Here is an 18,798-nt window from a genome sequence, read left to right on the forward strand (position 1 = left end):
TTTCCTCCTCATGCCTCTCCCTACAGCGAGGGATTACCTCCAGGAGCTGGGGACCATGGCCTTCACTATTGACCTGGTCCCATGGGCTTTTGCGCATATGGGTCCATTACAGAAAGCTTTGCTTTCCCAGTGGAAGCCGGTCTCGGAACAGTTTCAGATGGCTCTCCCGCTCTCCAACTCTACCATCGGCGCCATGCAGTGGTGGCTCTTGCACCGGCACCTCCTGAAGGGCATATCTTTACCGACTCCGCAATGGATAGTAGTCACAACAGATGCCAGCCTCTCTGGCTGGGGAGCGGTTTGCCAGTCGCAATCTTTTCAGGGCCGGTGGTCCCCGGTGCAGTCCCGCTGGCATATCAATCGACTGGAGGCCCGAGCGGTCCGTCTGGCTCTCAAGGCTTTTCTCCCGCTGATTCGCCACAGGGCGGTGCGTGTACTCTCGGACAGTTTCACCATGGTGGCTTACATCAGTCGTCAGGGGGACACCAGGAGTCACCTGGTGGCATTGTGTTGCGACTGTCGCTGCCCAATGTCTCTACTCCACCCTCCTTACCTCTTTGGCGACTCCCTCCTTGGTTGATGGAAGTTTGGCTGCCACGGGGTCATCTTGCCGACCTCCTCTGGCGTTCCCGGACCGGCTTGACGCAGCCTTCCGCCATGTTCTCCTGAGGCTTAGGGGGGCGTGCGTGGCACGGCCCCAACTCAAGTACCAGCAGTGGCGCGAACCTCAGGGGCGTCCCCCTGAGATGATGTCATCATCTTCGGATATTTAAAGGTCTTTCATTTCACTAACTAATCGAGTTAGCAAAGGGTTTCCTACCTAGCTACCTCCAGGTATCGCTGCAGATGGGATTCGCTCTCCGCATACCTTGCTACTCTGCCTCCTCAGACTTTACCAGGGATACCCGCTCCTCGGGGGCCTCGCTCTCTCTTTTACTTTTCAGGTCACAGACTGGAACCGGTACTCGCTCCTCGAGGGCCCACGTTCCCGGACCTGCTATTGAATATAACTTCTGCCAGGAAGTCACCGCTGCCTACAACACCAGTGAGTTACCATCTCTCTCTCAGCGCTTTCCCTGGAACCAGGTACTCGCTCCTCAAGGGCCTACTTCATTCCAGCTCCTGGGCTGTTCTAAGAGACTACCGTGTGAGTGTTACCATCAAGGTTCTGTACCTGAACTCTGCCTACTCTGCCTACTCACTATCTCAGTTTCTCTACAGCTCAGCCTTCCTGGGATCGCTGTTCCAGTGCCTGAGGGACTACAGCCCAGCTGGGCTCTTCCAGTTCACTACTGCCACATCTGGTGGTTCACAAAAGCAGTTTAATAAAAGAACTTGTGTGTGTCTGTCTTCCAACTCTGAGCCTGACCAGTGGTCCCTCTTGGGATCTTCCCCCGGGGGCGTGGTCATCTGCCACCGGCCCAAGGATCCACCCATAACTATCACAAATAATAACAGATTGCTAACTCCATGGATTCGGCACAGCTCAATGCCTTGCTGGCCATACCGGGCCTGGCCCTGCGCATTTCGGAGCAGCAAGACGCCTTGGAGAAACTTACTTCAGCGTTCCATCAGCTATACACACAGAAGGTTCAAGAAACAGCTTCCAGCCACGAAGGTCAGTTACAGGAGGTAACTTTAAAGACTGCTGTACCACTGGTGGCTCCAATCTGCTTTTCCGGAGAAATCCAGAATACTCGTGCTTTTTAAACCAGTGCTGCATGCATTTTATCCTACAGCCATCTTTATTTTCTACGGCTCTCTCCAAGACTACCTACATCCTTTCCTACCTGGATGGTAGGGCCTTTTCTTGGGCATCTACCTTGTGGGAACGCAAGGACCCTATTTTGCAGGACATAAATCCGTTTTCGATGACCCTGCCCGAACTGCTGTCGCCTGTTCTGCTTTGGTTGAATTGAAGCAAGGCAACAGATCATTGGCTGAATTTGCCATAGAGTTCAAAACTCTTGCAGCAGAACTCTGCTGGGACCCCAAATGTCTCAAGACTCTCTTCTTCAGAGGCCTGGATAACCGTCTAAAGGACGAGCTGGCTGCTTGTGAAACACCTGACTCGCTGGATGAACTAGTAGCCTTGGCCACTCAGATTGATCACCGGCTCCGGGACAAGGTGAAGGAACTCCGGCCTAAGGTGTTACCTAGGTTGAAACAGGCTAGTGCTTACCTGCACCTTGGATGGTTCCAGTAATCCCTGCTGCTGATGCTGATGAACCGATGCAACTTGGTCATGGACATTTGACTTCCAAAGAGAGAAGACTCCGGAAGAGGCACGGCCTATGCATGTACTGTGGTCAGCCTGGCCACAACGTCTCTACATGCTCCATTCGTCTGGAAAATGGACGGGCCTAAGTCCTGCAGGAGGACTGTTCTTAGGCCTCACTACGCCCTCTCCTCCGCTCTCTCTCCCAGTCTCCTTGACCTATGGACCAGTCACGGTTCAGACTCCTGCCCTGGTGGACTCAGGGGCAAGAGGCAACTTCATTCTCAGACGTCTAGTGGAATACCTGAGGATTCCCCTCATCAAGTTGAAAGATCCACTATTGTTATCCTCCATTCATGGAGAGCCCTTACCGGGCGACGTGACTTGCCAAACCGTACCAGTTACTCTCCGCACCGGAGCTCTCTACACTGAATCGCTCTCCTTCTTTGTATTAGAAAGGGCCATGCACCCTATCTTCCTGGGGTTACCCTAGTTGCAAGTGCACCAACCCCAATTCGACTGGGCCTCCTTGGATCTCTCCCGCTGGGGCCCAGAATGTCATGGGAGGTGCCTTAAGGAAGTCTCGCCTATCATTTGCATGCCTACGACTCCAGTGATGCCAGGACTGCCGCCCCAATACGCTTCCTTCGCGGCTGTATTTTCCAAAGAAGCAGCTGATATTCTTCCTCCACATAGGCCAGTGATGGCTAACCTATGACACGCGTGTCAGAGGTGACACGCCGAGACTTTTTGCTGACACGCGCAGCGTTTCGTGGACTATCAGGAATTTTTTTTTTTTAATCAGCTGCGCCGAGCCTTTTTTTTTTTTTTTATCGGCTGCGCCGACCCTTTAAAACTAGCTTTTTAGTATCCCCCCACCCTCCGGATCCCTCCACCCCCCCCCCCCCCAATGCCCCCAGGCGCAGCGTCAGGCAGATAGGCAGGGCCGCGGCCCAAAGAAAAAGATCATGTTTAAACGCGCTGATGCTCCTTCTCCTTCCTGCCTGTGCGGCCCCGGAAGTAAACGTTGCTGGAGCCACGTGGGCTGGAAGGAGGTGAAGCATCGGCGCGTGCAGAAGAGGAGCAGAGCTTGCGTTTACGAGCAGCCGCAAATCCCAAGTCGCAGCGGCCCGAGAAGAGGAAGAGGCCTGGTAGCAGGGCTGCCGCAGAGCCCATCCTGCGACGACCCGCGAAGAGGAGGCCCAGAGGTGAGAGAGAGGCTGAGGGTCTATACAGGGTGTGTGTGTGTGCGTGTATGAGATGAGTTGAGAGATTGTGTGTGAGAGTGAGGACCTGAATGTTTGCAGAGACGGCATGTGCTTGAGCAAGACAGCATGTGGGAGTGAGAGAGAGCCTGTGTGTGTGAGAGTCTGACAGCATGTGCCAGTGAGAGACTGTGTGTATGAATGATTGTATGAGAGAGAGCATGTGACAGAGCCTGTGTGTGTGTGAGAGAGAGAAATGCATGTGAGAATGAGAACCTGTGTGTTTGAGGGAAGAAGATAGAGAGAAAAGAAACAGAAAAAAGACAATATAAAAGGAATTGGCAAAAAAAATAAGAAAGGGAAGGCGGGAAAAAATAAGAAAGGGAAGGTGGGAAAAAAAAGCCTGTGACCAACCAATTAGAAAATGAAGATCAGACAGCAAAGGTAAAAAACGAAATAAATTACTTTTTAGTGATTGGCACATGTAATCTTTGGGAATGTGCAAGAATAGCACTTTCTCTATGCGGATCTCACAATGTACGAGATCAGCATGGAGAAAATGGAAGCCCACCGGGCCTGCACAGAGGAGGCAGCAGAATGGGCTTCAGTGTCAGTAGCAGCAATCGGCATCTCCCCAATAGCCATGTGGCAGCAATGACAGTGGCAGCAGAGGAATGAGAGAGGTTCTGAGGTTTGCAAAAGAGAGGGGGGTCTGCCTTTAGTGTGTGCATGTGAATGAATGGGACTCTGCATGGGGGTGTATGTGTGTGAATGCATGGGTGCCTGCATGAGAATGAATTGGTGCCTGCCTGGAGGATGGAGCGGGAGTGGTGTGAAAATGAATGGGAGCTTGCTTGGGGTTCAGTGTGTGTGTGTGTGTGTGTGTGTGTGTGTTTGTGTGTATGTGAGGGAGCCAGAGAGAGTGAGAGCATGAGTGTGTATGAGAAAATCCAGGGGAGTAAGAGTTTGTGGGGGGGGGGGGAGAGTGTTTTAATTGAAGATTTAGCCAATGAAATTCAGCAACAAAAAAGTCACTAAGCAGGTAAGGTAAAGAATTATTTGTTTTTGCTTTATTAATAAATACAGAACATATATTAAAATTATAACTTTGTTATTAATATTAGAGCTACAAATATCACAAAATTATGGATTTTTCTAGAAGTGACACACCACCCGAGTTATGCTCGGTTTTTTTATGAATTTCGACACACTGAGCGCAAAAGGTTGGCCATCACTGACATAGGCCCTATGACTGTGCCATAAGACTGAAGCCCAATGCTGAGCCACCGAAAGGACAGGTATACCCTCTCTCAGCCATTGAGAATAAAGCAATGTCAGAATACATTGAAGAAAATCTCCAGAAGGGCTTTATCCGACCATCAAAGTCGCCAGCCAGCGCAGGCTTTTTCTTCGTGGGGAAGAAGGACGGTACCCTACGTCTATGTGTCGATTACCGAGGTCTTAATGACATCACAATCAAAGACCTTTACCCCTTGCCGTTAATCTCGGAGCTGTTTGACCGGCTGCAAGGGGCCAAGATATTTTCAAAGCTTGACCTGAAGGGGGCCTACAACCTCATTCGCATTCGGAGTGGCGATGAATGGAAAATGGCCTTCAACTCACGAGACGGCCACTTCGAGTATCTTGTAATGCCGTTTGGGTTGTGCAATGCACCCGCCATTTTCCAAAATATGATGAATGACATCTTACGGGACCTGCTGTACAAGAATGTTGTGGTCTACCTGGACGACATACTAATCTTCTCCCAGGATTTGGACACCCATATTGCAGATGTCAAGCAAGTACTCCACCGTCTTCGCGAACACCAGCTGTACGCCAAACTCTCTAAATGTGAATTTCACAAAGACTCAGTGCCTTTCTTAGGCTACATCGTGTCAAAAGAAGGCTTCCAAATGGACCCTCACAAACTTGAAAGTATCAAGAATTGGTCCCAAACCACCAGCCTAAAGGCTTTAAGGAGATTCCTGGGGTTCACCAACTATTATCGAAGCTTTATAAAGAACTATTCTTCTTTAACCGTACCCTTGACTGCGATGACCCGCAAGGGTGCCAATGCTTCAAAATGGTCAGCGGAGGCCATTTCCGCATTCGAGAAATTGAAGACTGCCTTCTCCACAGAATCGTGCTTGCAGCATCCAGACCCGAACAAGCCCTTTATCGTTGAAGTTGATGCTTCAGATGTGGGTATGGGGGCTGTGTTGAGCCAAACAGGAGACTCGAAAGCCTTACGTCCCTGTTCTTCTCACGAAGATTTTTCCAGCCGAGAAAAACTATGGGATCGGCGATAAAGAGCTCTTGGCAATAAAGCTTGCATTTGAGGAATGGCGGCCTTGGCTCGAGGAGGCACTCAACATCAAGTAACCGTATTCACGGATCATAAAAATCTAGAGTATCCACGCACAACGTCTGAATTACAGACAGGCCAAATGGTCCTTATTTTTTAATCGTTTTGATTTTGTGTTGAAGTACCGCCCTGGAGATAGAAACACCAGAGCAGATGCTCTGTCACACTCCTTTCATTCAGAGGATGTGCCTGATGAGCCACAGCACATAACTGACCCGAAGAAGATCCTCTTGGCATCCACTCAGTCTGTACCCACTGGTAAGACTATTGTTTCAAAAAGACTCAGGAAGAAAGTGCTCTTCTGGGCGCACGATTCCAAGCTGGCTGGTCATCCTGGTCAATGCCGGACCCTGCTCAAGATACAGAAGCTGTATTGGTGGCCTACCATCAAAAAGGATACCTATTCCTACGTGGCATCCTGCACCAATTGTGCTAAGAACAAATCCGCTTCTGGATAACCATGGGGTCAGATGCAACCTCTGCCAGTTCCGGAACGACCCTGGTTGCACATCGCTACTGACTTTGTAGATGATTTACCTACTTCCGGAGGAATGAATACCATATGGGTGACAGTGGATCGATTTAGCAAGATGGCACACTTCATGGCGCTCCCTGGCATACCTTCAGCCTTGGAGCTTGCAAAGCTCTTCATAAAGCACATATTCCGCCTCCACGAATTACCTTCTCACATCGTATCCGACCGTGGGTCCCAATTCACGGCATGATTCTGGAGGGCCTTGTGCAAATTGTTTGACATCTCTCTAGACTACACCTCAGCTTATCATCCGCAGTCGAATGGCCAGATGGAACGGATGAATCGAACAATGAAGCAGTTTATTCGAGCTTAAGTCACGTCCCGACAGATTAACTGGGCCGAATTGCTTCCATGGGCTGAATTCACCATCAACTCTCATTCAGCAACATCTACTGGATTGTCTCCTTTTGTAGTGGTCTATGGACGTTCCCCAACACCGCCACTTCCACTGAAGCTCTCAGTGACGTCCCCAGCAGCTCAATCCACTGCTGATGATATCCATAATCTGTGGGTTCAGACAAAGGACATGCTAATCAAAGCGAGTGACTGTGCTAAGAAGTACTACGATGCGCACCATTCGCAAGCTCCAGTCTTCAAGCCAGGAGACAAGGTCTGGTTGTCAACCAAGCACCTCAGACTTAAACTACCCTCCTCTCAGTTTGCTCCTCGCTACGTGGGACCATTCCCAGTCCTTCAACGTATTGGCAAAGTCACTTACCATCTGAAGCTACCACTTGGTCCCAACATCCATAATGCTTTCCACGTTTCACTTCTGAAACCGCTCATACTCAGCAAATTTACTTCCAAATCTCATGACCCACCTGTCATCAATGCAGAAAACGACTTAGAGTACAAAGTCGAAGAGATTCTGGACGTTCGGAAAAGAGGCAATACTTATGAATACCTCCTATCATGGGAGGGTTTCGGCCCCGAAGAAAACTCTTGGGAGCCTTAGACCAATATCTTGGACAAAGAGATGCTTCGTCAGTTCCACATCGCGCATCCTTCAAAACACAAACCTGGTACCCGAAGAGGAGATCGCCCTTTGAAGGGGGGTACTGTTGTGACTGTCGCTGCCCGACGTCTCCACTCCGCCCTCCTTACCTCTTTGCTGACTCCCTTCTTGGTTGATGAAAGTTTGGCTGCCGCGGCGTCATCTTGCCGACCTCCTCCGGCGTTCCTGGACCGGCTAGACACTGCCTTCCGCCATGTTCTCCTGAGGCCTAGGGGCGCGCGTGCGCGATGCGGCCCCGACTCAAGTACCAGCAGTGGCGCTAACCTCAGGGGCGTCCCCTGAGATGACATCATCATCTTCGGATATTTAAAGGTCTTTCTTTTCGCTAACTAATCGAGTTAGCAAAGGGTTTCCTACCTAGCTGCCTCCAGGTATCGCTGCAGATGGGATTTGCTCTCCACATACCTTGCTACTCTGCCTCCTCGGACTTTACCAAGGGTACCAGCTCCTCGGGGGCCTTGCTCTCTCTTTTACTTTTCAGGTCGCAGTCTGGAACCGGTACTTGCTCCTCGAGGGCCCACGTTCCTGGACCTGCTACTGAATATAACGTCTGCCAGGAAGTCACCGCTGCCTACAACACCAGTGTTGCGTCCGTCGCTGCTCGACGCCCTCACTCCACCCTCTTTACCTCTGAGGCAACTCCCTCTGGGTCTGATGGACGGTTAGCTGCCGCGGCGTCTTCTTGCCGTCTCCCTCCAGCGTCCCCGGACCGGCTTGACGCTGCGGATCCGCCATGTTCCTGTTGACGTAGAGCGCGCTCGCGCTCCGATTAATGTACCAGCAAGGGCGCGTCCCTCAGGGGCGTCCACCTGAGATGACATCATCCACTTCCAATATAAAAGGTCTTAGTATTCGCTAACGAATCGAGTGAGCAAACAGGGGATTGCTTCGGCTTTACTCCCAAGCTACTCTGCCTCCTCAGACTTACCAGGGGTACCCGCTCCTCGGGGGCCTCGCTCTCTTTTCTTTATTTCAGATTGCAGATAAGAACCGGTACTCGCTCCTCGAGGGCGCATGTTCCTGAACACTCTGAAGATTCTCTTCTGCCTGGAAGCTATCACAGATACAGACATTTGTGAGTTACCATCGCTCTCTCAGAGCTTTCCCTGGAACCAGGTACTCACTCCTGTTCTTGGGCCATACTGCGTTATCTCCTCCGCTCTCTCGTTCAGTCATCTGCCATCGCCTGTTGAGGACCTGCTAGGGAGTTAGCAATCTGATATGAACTCCTCCTGTAGCAGGGAGGAGTTAGCAATCTGTTGTGGACTTGCCTGCAGGAGTTAGCAATCTGTTATTTATTATTTTATTTATTTATTTATTTAAGAATTTTTTATATACCGGGGCACGTCAAAAACATCACCTCGGTTCACATTGTAACGTAACGTAGCAACAGGCTTTACAATAATTTAGAGTAGATAAGTATAGATAAACATTATTTAGCTTTACAATAAATTAGAGTATATGTTATGACTGACTGCAGGAGTTAGCAACTGTTAGGAACTCCGTGAAGAGTTAGCAATCTTGTTATGAACTAGCTCCTGTAGAAGGGAGGAGGTAGCAGTCTGATATGCTCAGCTAATGTATTGGGAGTAGTAAGCAATCTGTTAGGGTTAAGACTGCGGAGTTAGCAATCTGTAATGAATCTGCTAGGGAGCTGGCAATCTGTTGTGGACTTGCTAGGGAGTTAGCAATCTGTTATGAATCTGTTGCTGAAGACTCCTGATGGAGAGAGTAGCAATCTGTTACCAGCAGAGTGCTTGGAGAGGGCACTCAGCTGTAGAGGAATGTAGATAGGTGGATCTTTGGGCCGATGGCAGATGACTGCGCCCCCAGGAGGATATCCTGAGAGGGACCACCGGCTAGGCTTGGGTATGGAGACAGACACAGATAGTTCTTTTATTAGACAGATTAGTAGAACCACCAGACGTGGCAGTAGTGAGCTGATATGCCCGGCAGGGCTGAAGTCCCTTAGGTACTGGAACAGCGATCCCAGGGTTGCTGAGCTGTGGAGAAACTATAGATAGTGAGTAGACAGGGTATGCTGTGTTCATAGCCAGAAGTAGATGACAAAACTCACATAAGGTCTTTAGAAAGCTCAGTAGCTGGAAAGGGTTAGACCCTCGAGGAGCGAGTACCTGGCTCCAGGGAAAGCTCTGAGAGAGCGGTGGTACTCACAAATGTCTGTATCTGCGATAGCTTCCAGGCAGTAGAGAATCTTCAGAGTATTCAGGAACATGGGCCCTTGAGGAGCGGGTACACCTGGTAAGTCCGAGGAGGCAGAGTAGCTTGGACGAATCCTTGCTAACTCGATGTGTTAGCAAATTCTGAGACCTTTTATATTAGAAGTGGATGACGTCATCTCAGGGGGACGCCCCCGAGGTTCGCGCCCTTGCTGGTACATCAATCAGAGCGCGCGCCCTACATCATCAGGAACATGGTGGATCCACAGCGTCGTGCCGGTCCGGGGACGCTGGAGGGAGACGGCAAGAAGAGGCCGCGGCAGCTAACCGTCCATCAGACCCGGAGGGAGTTGCCACAGTGGTAAAGTGGGCGGAGTGAGGGCGTCGAGCAGCGACGGACGCAACAATCGTTTACCCTTCTTCGGGTATATCATATCCAATCAAGTGTTCTCTATGGATCCAGAGAATATCCAGGGAATCCGCGACTGGCCCCAGCCAGTAGGCCTAAGGGCCTTTCAACGTTTCCTTGGCTTTACCAATTATTACCGGAGCTTCACTGCCAATTATTCTACTTTGGTTGCCTCGCTTACCGCTATGACCAGGAAAGGGGCCAACACTCGGGTATGGACACCTAAAACACAAGCCACTTTTAGACGATTAAGGAGGCTTTCTGTTCTGGCCCTTGCCTTCAGCATCCGGACCCTAGATGTCCATTCGTCGTAGAAGTTGACACCTCTGCAACTGGCGCAGGAGCCGTCTTGAGCCAGTTTTCTCCCAAAGGTAAACTGATACCCTGTTCATTCTACTCACATAAGTTCTCTCCTACGGAACAACGTTATACCGTTGGTGACCGAGAACTCTTTGCAGTCAAGTTGGCACTCCAAGAGTGGCACCCCTGGTTGGAAGGGATGCAACACAAGTTTACCATCTTCACTGACCATAAGAACCTTGAGCACCTTAAAAAGGCTCAACTCCTGAATCCCCAAAAAGCCAGATGGGCGCTCTTCTTTGAACGGTTCAAATTCATTCTCTGTTTCCTCCCAGGTTCTAAGAACCTCCGTGCTGACGCACTACCAGATCGTTTGAACATAAATATGTCCCTGAAGACCCTAGCTTCATTATAGATCCCGCCTGCATATTCCTTGCTGTGACCACTACAGTCCCTACTGGAAAGACCGTCGTTCCACGTAGATTACCTGAAAGAGTTCTGAAATGGGCTCATGATTCCAAGTTGGCAGGACACCCTGGTCGTGCCAGGACCTTAGAGATGTTACGAAGACACTATTGGTGGCCCAACACGGTGCAAGACTCTCGAAACTATGTGGACCCATGTCCTGTCTGCGCCCAACAGAAACCGCCTACTGGAAAGCCTTGGAGCTTACTTCAACCACTTCCAGCACCTACCGAGCCATGGTCCAGCATCTCGAGGGACTTTATTACAGACCTGCCTCCATCCCAGAACAATACTGTAATTTGGGTCATCTTCGACCATTTTTTGAAGATGGGTCACTTTATAAGAACATAAGAAAATGCCATACTGGGTCAGAGCAAGGGTCCATCAAGCCCAGCATCCTGTTTCCAACAGTGGCCAATCCAGGCCATAAGAACCTGGCAAGTACCCAAAAACTAAGTCTATTCCATGTTACCATTGCTAATGGCAGTGGCTATTCTCTTAGTGAATTTAATAGCAGGTAATGGACTTCTCCTCCAAGAACTTATCCAATCCTTTTTTAAACACAGCTATACTAACTGCACTAGCCACATCCTCTGGCAACAAATTCCAGAGTTTAATTGTGCGTTGAGTAAAAAATAACTTTCTCCGATTAGTTTTAAATGTGCCACGTGCTGACTTCATGGAGTGCCCCCTAGTCTTTCTACTATCCGAAAGAGTAAATAACCGATTCACATCTACCCATTCTAGACCTCTCATGATTTTAAACACCTCTATCATATCCCCCCTCAGTTGTCTCTTCTCCAAGCTGAAAAGTCCTAACCTCTTTAGTCTTTCCTCATAGGGGAGTTGTTCCATTCCCCTTATCATTTTGGTAGCCCTTCTCTGTACCTTCTCCATCGCAATTATATCTTTTTTGAGATGCGGCGACCAGAATTGTACACAGTATTCAAGGTGCGGTCTCACCATGGAGCGATACAGAGGCATTATGACATTTTCCGTTTTATTCACCATTCTCTTTCTAATAATTCCCAACATTCTGTTTGCTTTTTTGACTGCCGCAGCACACTGAACCGACAATTTCAATGTGTTATCCACTATGACACCTAGATCTCTTTCTTGGGTTGTAGCACCTAATATGGAACCCAACATTGTATAATTATAGCATGGGTTATTTTTCCCTATATGCATCACCTTGCACTATCCACATTAAATTTCATCTGCCATTTGGATGCCCAATTTTCCAGTCTCACAAGGTCTTCCTGCAATTTATCACAATCTGCTTGTGATTTAACTACTCTGAACAATTTTGTGTCATCTGCAAATTTGATTATCTCACTCGTTGTATTTCTTTCCAGATCATTTATAAATATATTGAAAAGTAAGGGTCCCAATACAGATCCCTGAGGCACTCCACTGTCCACTCCCTTCCACTGAGAAAATTGTCAATTTAATCCTACTCTCTGTTTCCTGCCTTTTAGCCAGTTTGCAATCCACGAAAGGACATCGCCACCTATCCCATGACTTTTTACTTTTCCTAGAAGTCTCTCATGAGGAACTTTGTCAAAAGCCTTCTGAAAATCCAAGTATACTATATCTACCGGTTCACCTTTATCCACATGTTTATTAACTCCTTCAAAAAAGTGAAGCAGATTTGTGAGGCAAGACTTGCCCTGGGTAAAGCCATGCTGACTTTGTTCCATTAAACCATGTCTTTCTATATGTTCTGTGATTTTGATGTTTAGAACACTTTCCACTATTTTTCCTGGCACTGAAGTCAGGCTAACCGGTCTGTAGTTTCCCGGATCGCCCCTGGAGCCCTTTTTAAATATTGGGGTTACATTTGCTATCCTCCAGTCTTCAGGTACAATGGATGATTTTAATGATAGGTTACAAATTTTTACTAATAGGTCTGAAATTTCATTTTTTAGTTCCTTCAGAACTCTGGGGTGTATACCATCCTGTCCAGGTGATTTACTATTCTTCAGTTTGTCAATCAGGCCTACCTCATCTTCTAGGTTCATTGTGATTTGATTCAGTCCATCTGAATCATTACCCATGAAAACCTTCTCCATTACGGGTGCCTCCCCAACATCCTCTTCAGTAAACACTGAAGCAAAGAAATCATTTAATCTTTCTGCGATGGCCTTATCTTCTCTAAGTGCCCCTTTAACCCCTCGATCATCTACCGGTCCAACTGACTCCCTCACAGGCTTTCTGCTTCGGATATATTTTAAAAAGTTTGTACTGTGAGTATTTGCCTCTACAGCCAACTTCTTTTCAAATTCTCTCTTAGCCTGTCTTATCAATGTCTTACATTTAACTTGCCAACGTTTATGCTTTATCCTATTTTCTTCTGTTGGATCCTTCTTCCAAGTTTTGAATGAAGATCTTTTGGCTAAAATAGCTTCTTTCACCTCCCCTTTCAACCATGCCGGTAATCGTTTTGCCTTCTTTCCACCTTTCTTAATGTGTAGAATATATCTGAACTGTGCTTCTAGAATGGTATTTTTTAACAATGACCACGCCTCTTGGACTTTTTTTACTTTTGTAGCTGCTCCTTTCAGTTTTTTTCTAACAATTTTTCTCATTTTATCAAAGTTTCCCTTTTGAAAGTTTCACATCAGCTTATCATCCACAGGCCAATGGTCAAGCTGAATGCCATCACCAGGAGAGTTCGCTATCCCTTGCCGCTTATTCCGGAACTTTTCGACCACTTACAAGGGGCTAGAGTGTTCTCAAAGTTAGATCTCCAGGGAGCCTATAACTTAATCCATATACGAGAAGGTGATGAGTGGAAGACGGCCTTCAACACCAGAGACGGCCATTACGAATATCTGGTTATGCTGTTTGGACTCTGCAATGAGCCAGCCATCTTCCAAAACATGATGAACGAAGTTTTCTGAGATCTACTATACGAATGTGTAGTCATATACCTTGATGATATCCGGGTATTCTCCAAGGACCTAAATGTTTATTTTTTTATTTAAAAAACTTTTATATACCGACATTCATTTGCATATCACATCGGTTTACAATTAACGGGAATAATAAAAAAAATGCTTTAGAAAGAGAAAAATTAAAGTTACATGTAACAGGGAGATGAGGAAACAAGTTGGGAGGAGTAGAGGAAAGAAAAGGGTCCAGTGGACTTAGGCAGGGCCATTAGATAAGAGATTGAATTATTAAATACATACACGATTCTGTATTACATGTAATCGCCGAGATGTCTCTCGTGTCCTCCAACATCTTCGAGATAACCAGTTGTTCGCACAGTTGTACAATCACTAATTCTCTCCGATATAGATTATTGTAATTCTTTGTTATTAGGCCTACCGCAAATCACTACCCGCCCATTACCGTTACTACAAAACTAGGCAGCACGGCTTCTACACAATTCCAAATTCTGTGATCACATTTCTCCAGTCCTTCATAAACCTCACTGGCTTCCTGTTAAGTGGCATGTGCAGTATAAAACTCTAATGATCCTTCACACTATTATTTACAGTAATAATACCTCTTGGCTTTCTGCTTCACTTCACATTTACACCCCATTCAGGAATCTCCGCTCCAAAACCAAACTCCTACTACAAGTCCCATTGCCAAAAACTACCAGACTAGTTTCCACCAGAGAGCGTGCATTCTCAGTAGCCGGACCCATACTTTGGAATTCAGTGCCACCAGAAATTCGTTTAATTCCAGATAAAAATCTGTTCAAGAAAGCCATCTAACACTATCTCTTTATTCAGGCCTTTCCTGATCTATGCAAAACTTGACATGTGAATTAGTCTTATTTTTTAGTTTATCTCTTGTTAATTTTTTTTTTGTATTTAATCTTTTATTGGCAAATGTATAAAACAACATAACAGTGTACATACACAGTAAATGAGAACAAAAGGAAGTCTTATGAAGTACACAATCATTAATATTCTTACCCCATTCCTCCCCCTCCCTACCAAACTCGTTTCATGTTAACAGCAGGTAACAGTCAAAACATAAGCAGATAATGAATCAGACAGAAACATAATCGCCAGATGTCACCACTGATCTGTAAATAATGCATTAAAATAGCAATGTACAGCATATCAAAACTGCGGAATTGTAGAATTGAGGATATGGAAATGCAAAAAAGAAAGGAAGATCAATAGGAGGCATTTAGTGTCCCAGCCATGTTAATATGAAAGTCATAAAAGGTTAGAGTAAGCACTGGAACATAGCGGAATCCTAACTTGAAGCATGAATGTCAAAAGGGATTACAACACCAGCAGGTTACGTAGTATCTTGTGTCTGGTACCAAGAGAGAAAAGGAGCCCAAACCGTTTGGTACATTGTCATACGGTGGTGTCGAGTAGTGGTAATGTGCTCCAAGACTTGTAATTTATACAAGCGACTTACGATATTTTCCATTGTGGGTAGAGTAGGACTCCGCCATTTGCAGGCCAAGGCGTTGCGAGCCACTATGTAGATTTGCTGACAGTCGCTGAATATGGAAAGGTAAGCCTTCTACTGGTTTTCCGAGAAGAGCGTAGGACAGGTCTGCCAGTATGGTCTGTTCTACCATAAGGGAAATCCAATCAGTAACCTCCTGCCAGTAAGAAGTAATAACTGGACAGGTCCACCAAATGTGCAGGTAAGTTCCAACGTGCCCACATTGGCGCCAACAGAGGTTTGATGAGTTCGGATACATTCTAGCCAAGCGAGTGGGCACATAGTGCCATCGGTACAGCATTTTCAGGCATTGCTCTTGGAGTTGAGCGGACAAGGAGCTTTTACGAGCTTGAAGAAACAAATCTTCCCATTCTTCAATACTCCAAGTTAAATTGAGCTCTCCTTCCCACGCCAAGGAACAATCTAATTTAGTAGCCTGCGCTCCCTGCAAGAGTACATAAAGTTTAGAGAGATTACTTTCTTAACCCCTTGAGTATGCAAGCAGTGTGTTTCAAAAATAGTTTTTCTGGTCTCTAGTTTGGAGGAAGATAGTAAGGACCTGATGAAATGAGTTATTTGTGCAGATTCCAGGAATGGGATAACTGTGGTGGGATACTTTGCTTCGGATGTCTCCTCCTTCTCCTGCGTGGCCAGGATGCCGCCGACTGCCTCTCTTCCGGGAGTTCCTCCTGCTCTTAAAAAGTAAAAAACTACAGTCCGTAGGTCATCCATGGGATGGGATGAGATGAAGACAGGGACACTAACTTTAACTTCTCTGCTACACCATTGAAGCCAAGAGAAGAGGTGGTTTGGTGTAAAATTTAGAGGGTGGTAAATCTCTGGACTAGGGGCTAGCTGAGAAATGGGGCTAGAAGCTACAAAGCTATCTCACTGGTTGAAGTCCTTTTTAAAATTTTCTTCACCAAGAAAGGGATAATGGACAACTCGTGATTCCCAGTCAAGGGAGGAGAAATCTTCCCTTTCCTCTTAGCCATAATTTTACAGAAAGTTTAAAGATATGAGGAGAACTGGGAAAGGCTCCCCTTATCTGCCCTTGAAACTATCACCTGTAAGAGACCAAATTTAATCCAGATATTTAACAGTGCAAACAAAAAAAAAATCACAATTATTGAACTCCAATTGAATAGCAGATTGTATATGCTTCACCTTCACCTAAGCTGGTCTGACCTTGGAGGTGTATATAAAGGTCCATAATATCAAGGTCATGGTTGCATTGGTGGCCCATTTAATATCAACCTTCATAGAAGAGATATGCTAGGCTGAGACGAAAAGTTTAGTCCACACATATACATTCATTACTGGTTAAACAATGACTTTCGACATAACAGCACATTTTTCCCAACTTCAGTCTGCCCTGAGCCCATTTTTATGATTTACAGTTATCTTCCTAAAAAATGAAGAATTTAAAAGAAAAATGGATGATATTTCTGCTAAAAAGAGTTTACTGTTCTTTGTTATTTTGTTTGCTCTTTTTGTTGGAAGAGAACTCTTAGCTTGAAGTGCCTACATGTGTGATGGGTGATTTGTTTGTCTTCAGAGCTGCTTAACTGTAATATGTGTTCTCTGAACACAGCAAATCACCAGTCACACATATCATCTCTCTTCCTTCTCTGGAGTCGAGCTTATTAGCATAGTTACAGAACTGAGGCACGCTGCAGGGCCTCAGGAGCATGGGAACTACCACACATTCACAGTAGGAATTTCAGAAATTCCTAGAAAACTCTGGAAGGTCCATGTTGATGCCAGCGATTATTATGTCACTCACATGTACAATTAATGATCCGTTGTCTTCAGAGAATACTTGTTAAAAGTAACAACTTTGCATTCTAGCTGATGGTCTGATTTAACTAAAAAATAGGCCTCTAGGCCCCCTCCCAATCCATTCGCCAATCCCTCCCAAAAAAGAAATGCAGGTCTCAATGTTTTGGTGTTCAGCTAAGAGTGTCAGTAGCACTATTTTGGATTTGGCACCACCAGCTATGAAGAGAGAAACTGGTTCCCTCCTGTTGGTAAAGTTTCAGAGAACCTTGGAGACCATGAATGTGGACAAGGGGTGAGTGATGGGCCCAAATTGGAGTGTTGTGGGGCTTGGGGGACACTCAGATTTATTTGGGAGGGGACTTGGAGGCCCAGTGTGTTTCAGGGTATGGGGTAAGTTTCCTAATTCTAACTAGTCTTTCACTTTGGATCACTTAGTGTGGGAAAAAATGAGTTTCTCAATGTGGCAATATTATTATGACCACATTGTTTTTAATGCAACCACTATAGCAATACCACATTTTTCATCTCATTAATTATGTACAGCAGACATTAAAGCCTAAAGTACTGCCAGAATTAAAACCAGCAGCTAACTTGCAGCCATATCATGAATACAAAAGTCCTATACATACAAATGAAATAAAGTGATAGAAAAAATTGGACAAATAAAAATATAATGCCTTTCTGAACACAAAAAATATGTTAATGTGCACGATGCTGCCTCACCCATTTTCAGATCTTATTGCATGTTGAGGGACTTTTTAGGAACTCCAGGAATTAGTCCTATTCCTTTAGCAATCCAAATAACTACAGAACATATAATATACTTTTGCGAAGATTTCCATTTTTACTCCAGGTATTCTTTATTACTGTATGAGAATTGTTGCTGGAATACTTTTTTAATGGCTTTCTTAAATTGCAGTTGAAGAATGAAAGGGCTGCAAAAGCACTGAAAAAAAATAAAGATCCAGCACCATCCAAAACAAAGCATCCTTGAAGATTATGGAACCACAGGAGACTATTCAATCAGATACATATACAACCACTGTATTATATTATTCAATTACACTACCATTAATGTTTTTGATGGCTTGTTTTCTAGAAATGATTTCACATGTACTGACATACTGGTGAAATATATTTTAACAAATATTTTCTGCTTTATTTAAATTTAAATTTGTGTTTAGATCATTGTAGCTTCAAATAAGACGTTCCACATGGATTTAAAGAGGCCTTCTTTCCAGGATGCATACGTCCACTGTCCATACAATTGCATGGATCTGAAACACCCCCTCCCCCATTAGAGTCATCAAGTCTGTTTCTATGTTTCTATGTAAGTCTTCCCTGACACACTCAGGGCCAGTGCAAGCATATTTGGTGCCCTAGGCGAACCTTTGGGCCCCCCAACTTAATTACTGGTGGCAGTGGCTCCAGTACAGTGCTCCTTTCTTTGACAGTATTGGCTCTTGTACAGCACTCCACTAGACCTCACACTGGCAGTATTTTGCTGTCCCCAAAATCTTAGGGGCGGATTTTCAGACTCCGCGAATAGGCCTACTTTTGTTTGCGCTCCAGGCGCAAACAAAAGTACGCTGGATTTTAGTAGATACGCGCGGAGCCGCGCGTATCTGCTAAAAACCTGGATCGGCGCGCGCAAGGCTATCGATTTTGTATAGCCGGCGCGCGCCGAGCTGCGCAGCCTACCCCCATTCCCTCCAAGGCCGCTCCGAAATCGGAGCGGCCTTGGAGGGAATCCTCTAACGCCCTCCCCTCCCCTTCCCCTCCCTTCCTCTACCTAACCCACCCGCCCGGCCCTGCTACACCCCCCCTTACCTTTCTCTGGGGATTTACGCCTCCCGGAGGGAGAAGTAAATCCCCGCGCGCAAGCGGGCCTCCTGCGTG

General features: G+C 46.3%; 1 protein-coding gene across 2 annotated transcripts in view; it reads left to right on the forward strand.

The window, feature by feature from the left end:
- Window positions 1-18,048, forward strand: part of FAM221A (family with sequence similarity 221 member A) — a 129,865-nt gene extending 111,817 nt beyond the window's left edge. For both annotated transcript variants that reach the window (XM_029589099.1, XM_029589100.1), the window contains one exon: window positions 17,819-18,048. In XM_029589099.1, the coding sequence (XP_029444959.1) occupies window positions 17,819-17,893 (75 nt within the window). In that variant the 3' untranslated portion in view covers window positions 17,894-18,048. The remainder of the gene's footprint in view (window positions 1-17,818) is intronic.
- The last annotated feature ends 750 nt before the right edge of the window (window positions 18,049-18,798 follow it).

This window comes from Rhinatrema bivittatum, chromosome 2, assembly GCF_901001135.1.
Source record: "Rhinatrema bivittatum chromosome 2, aRhiBiv1.1, whole genome shotgun sequence".
NCBI classification, from domain to species: domain Eukaryota; kingdom Metazoa; phylum Chordata; class Amphibia; order Gymnophiona; family Rhinatrematidae; genus Rhinatrema; species Rhinatrema bivittatum.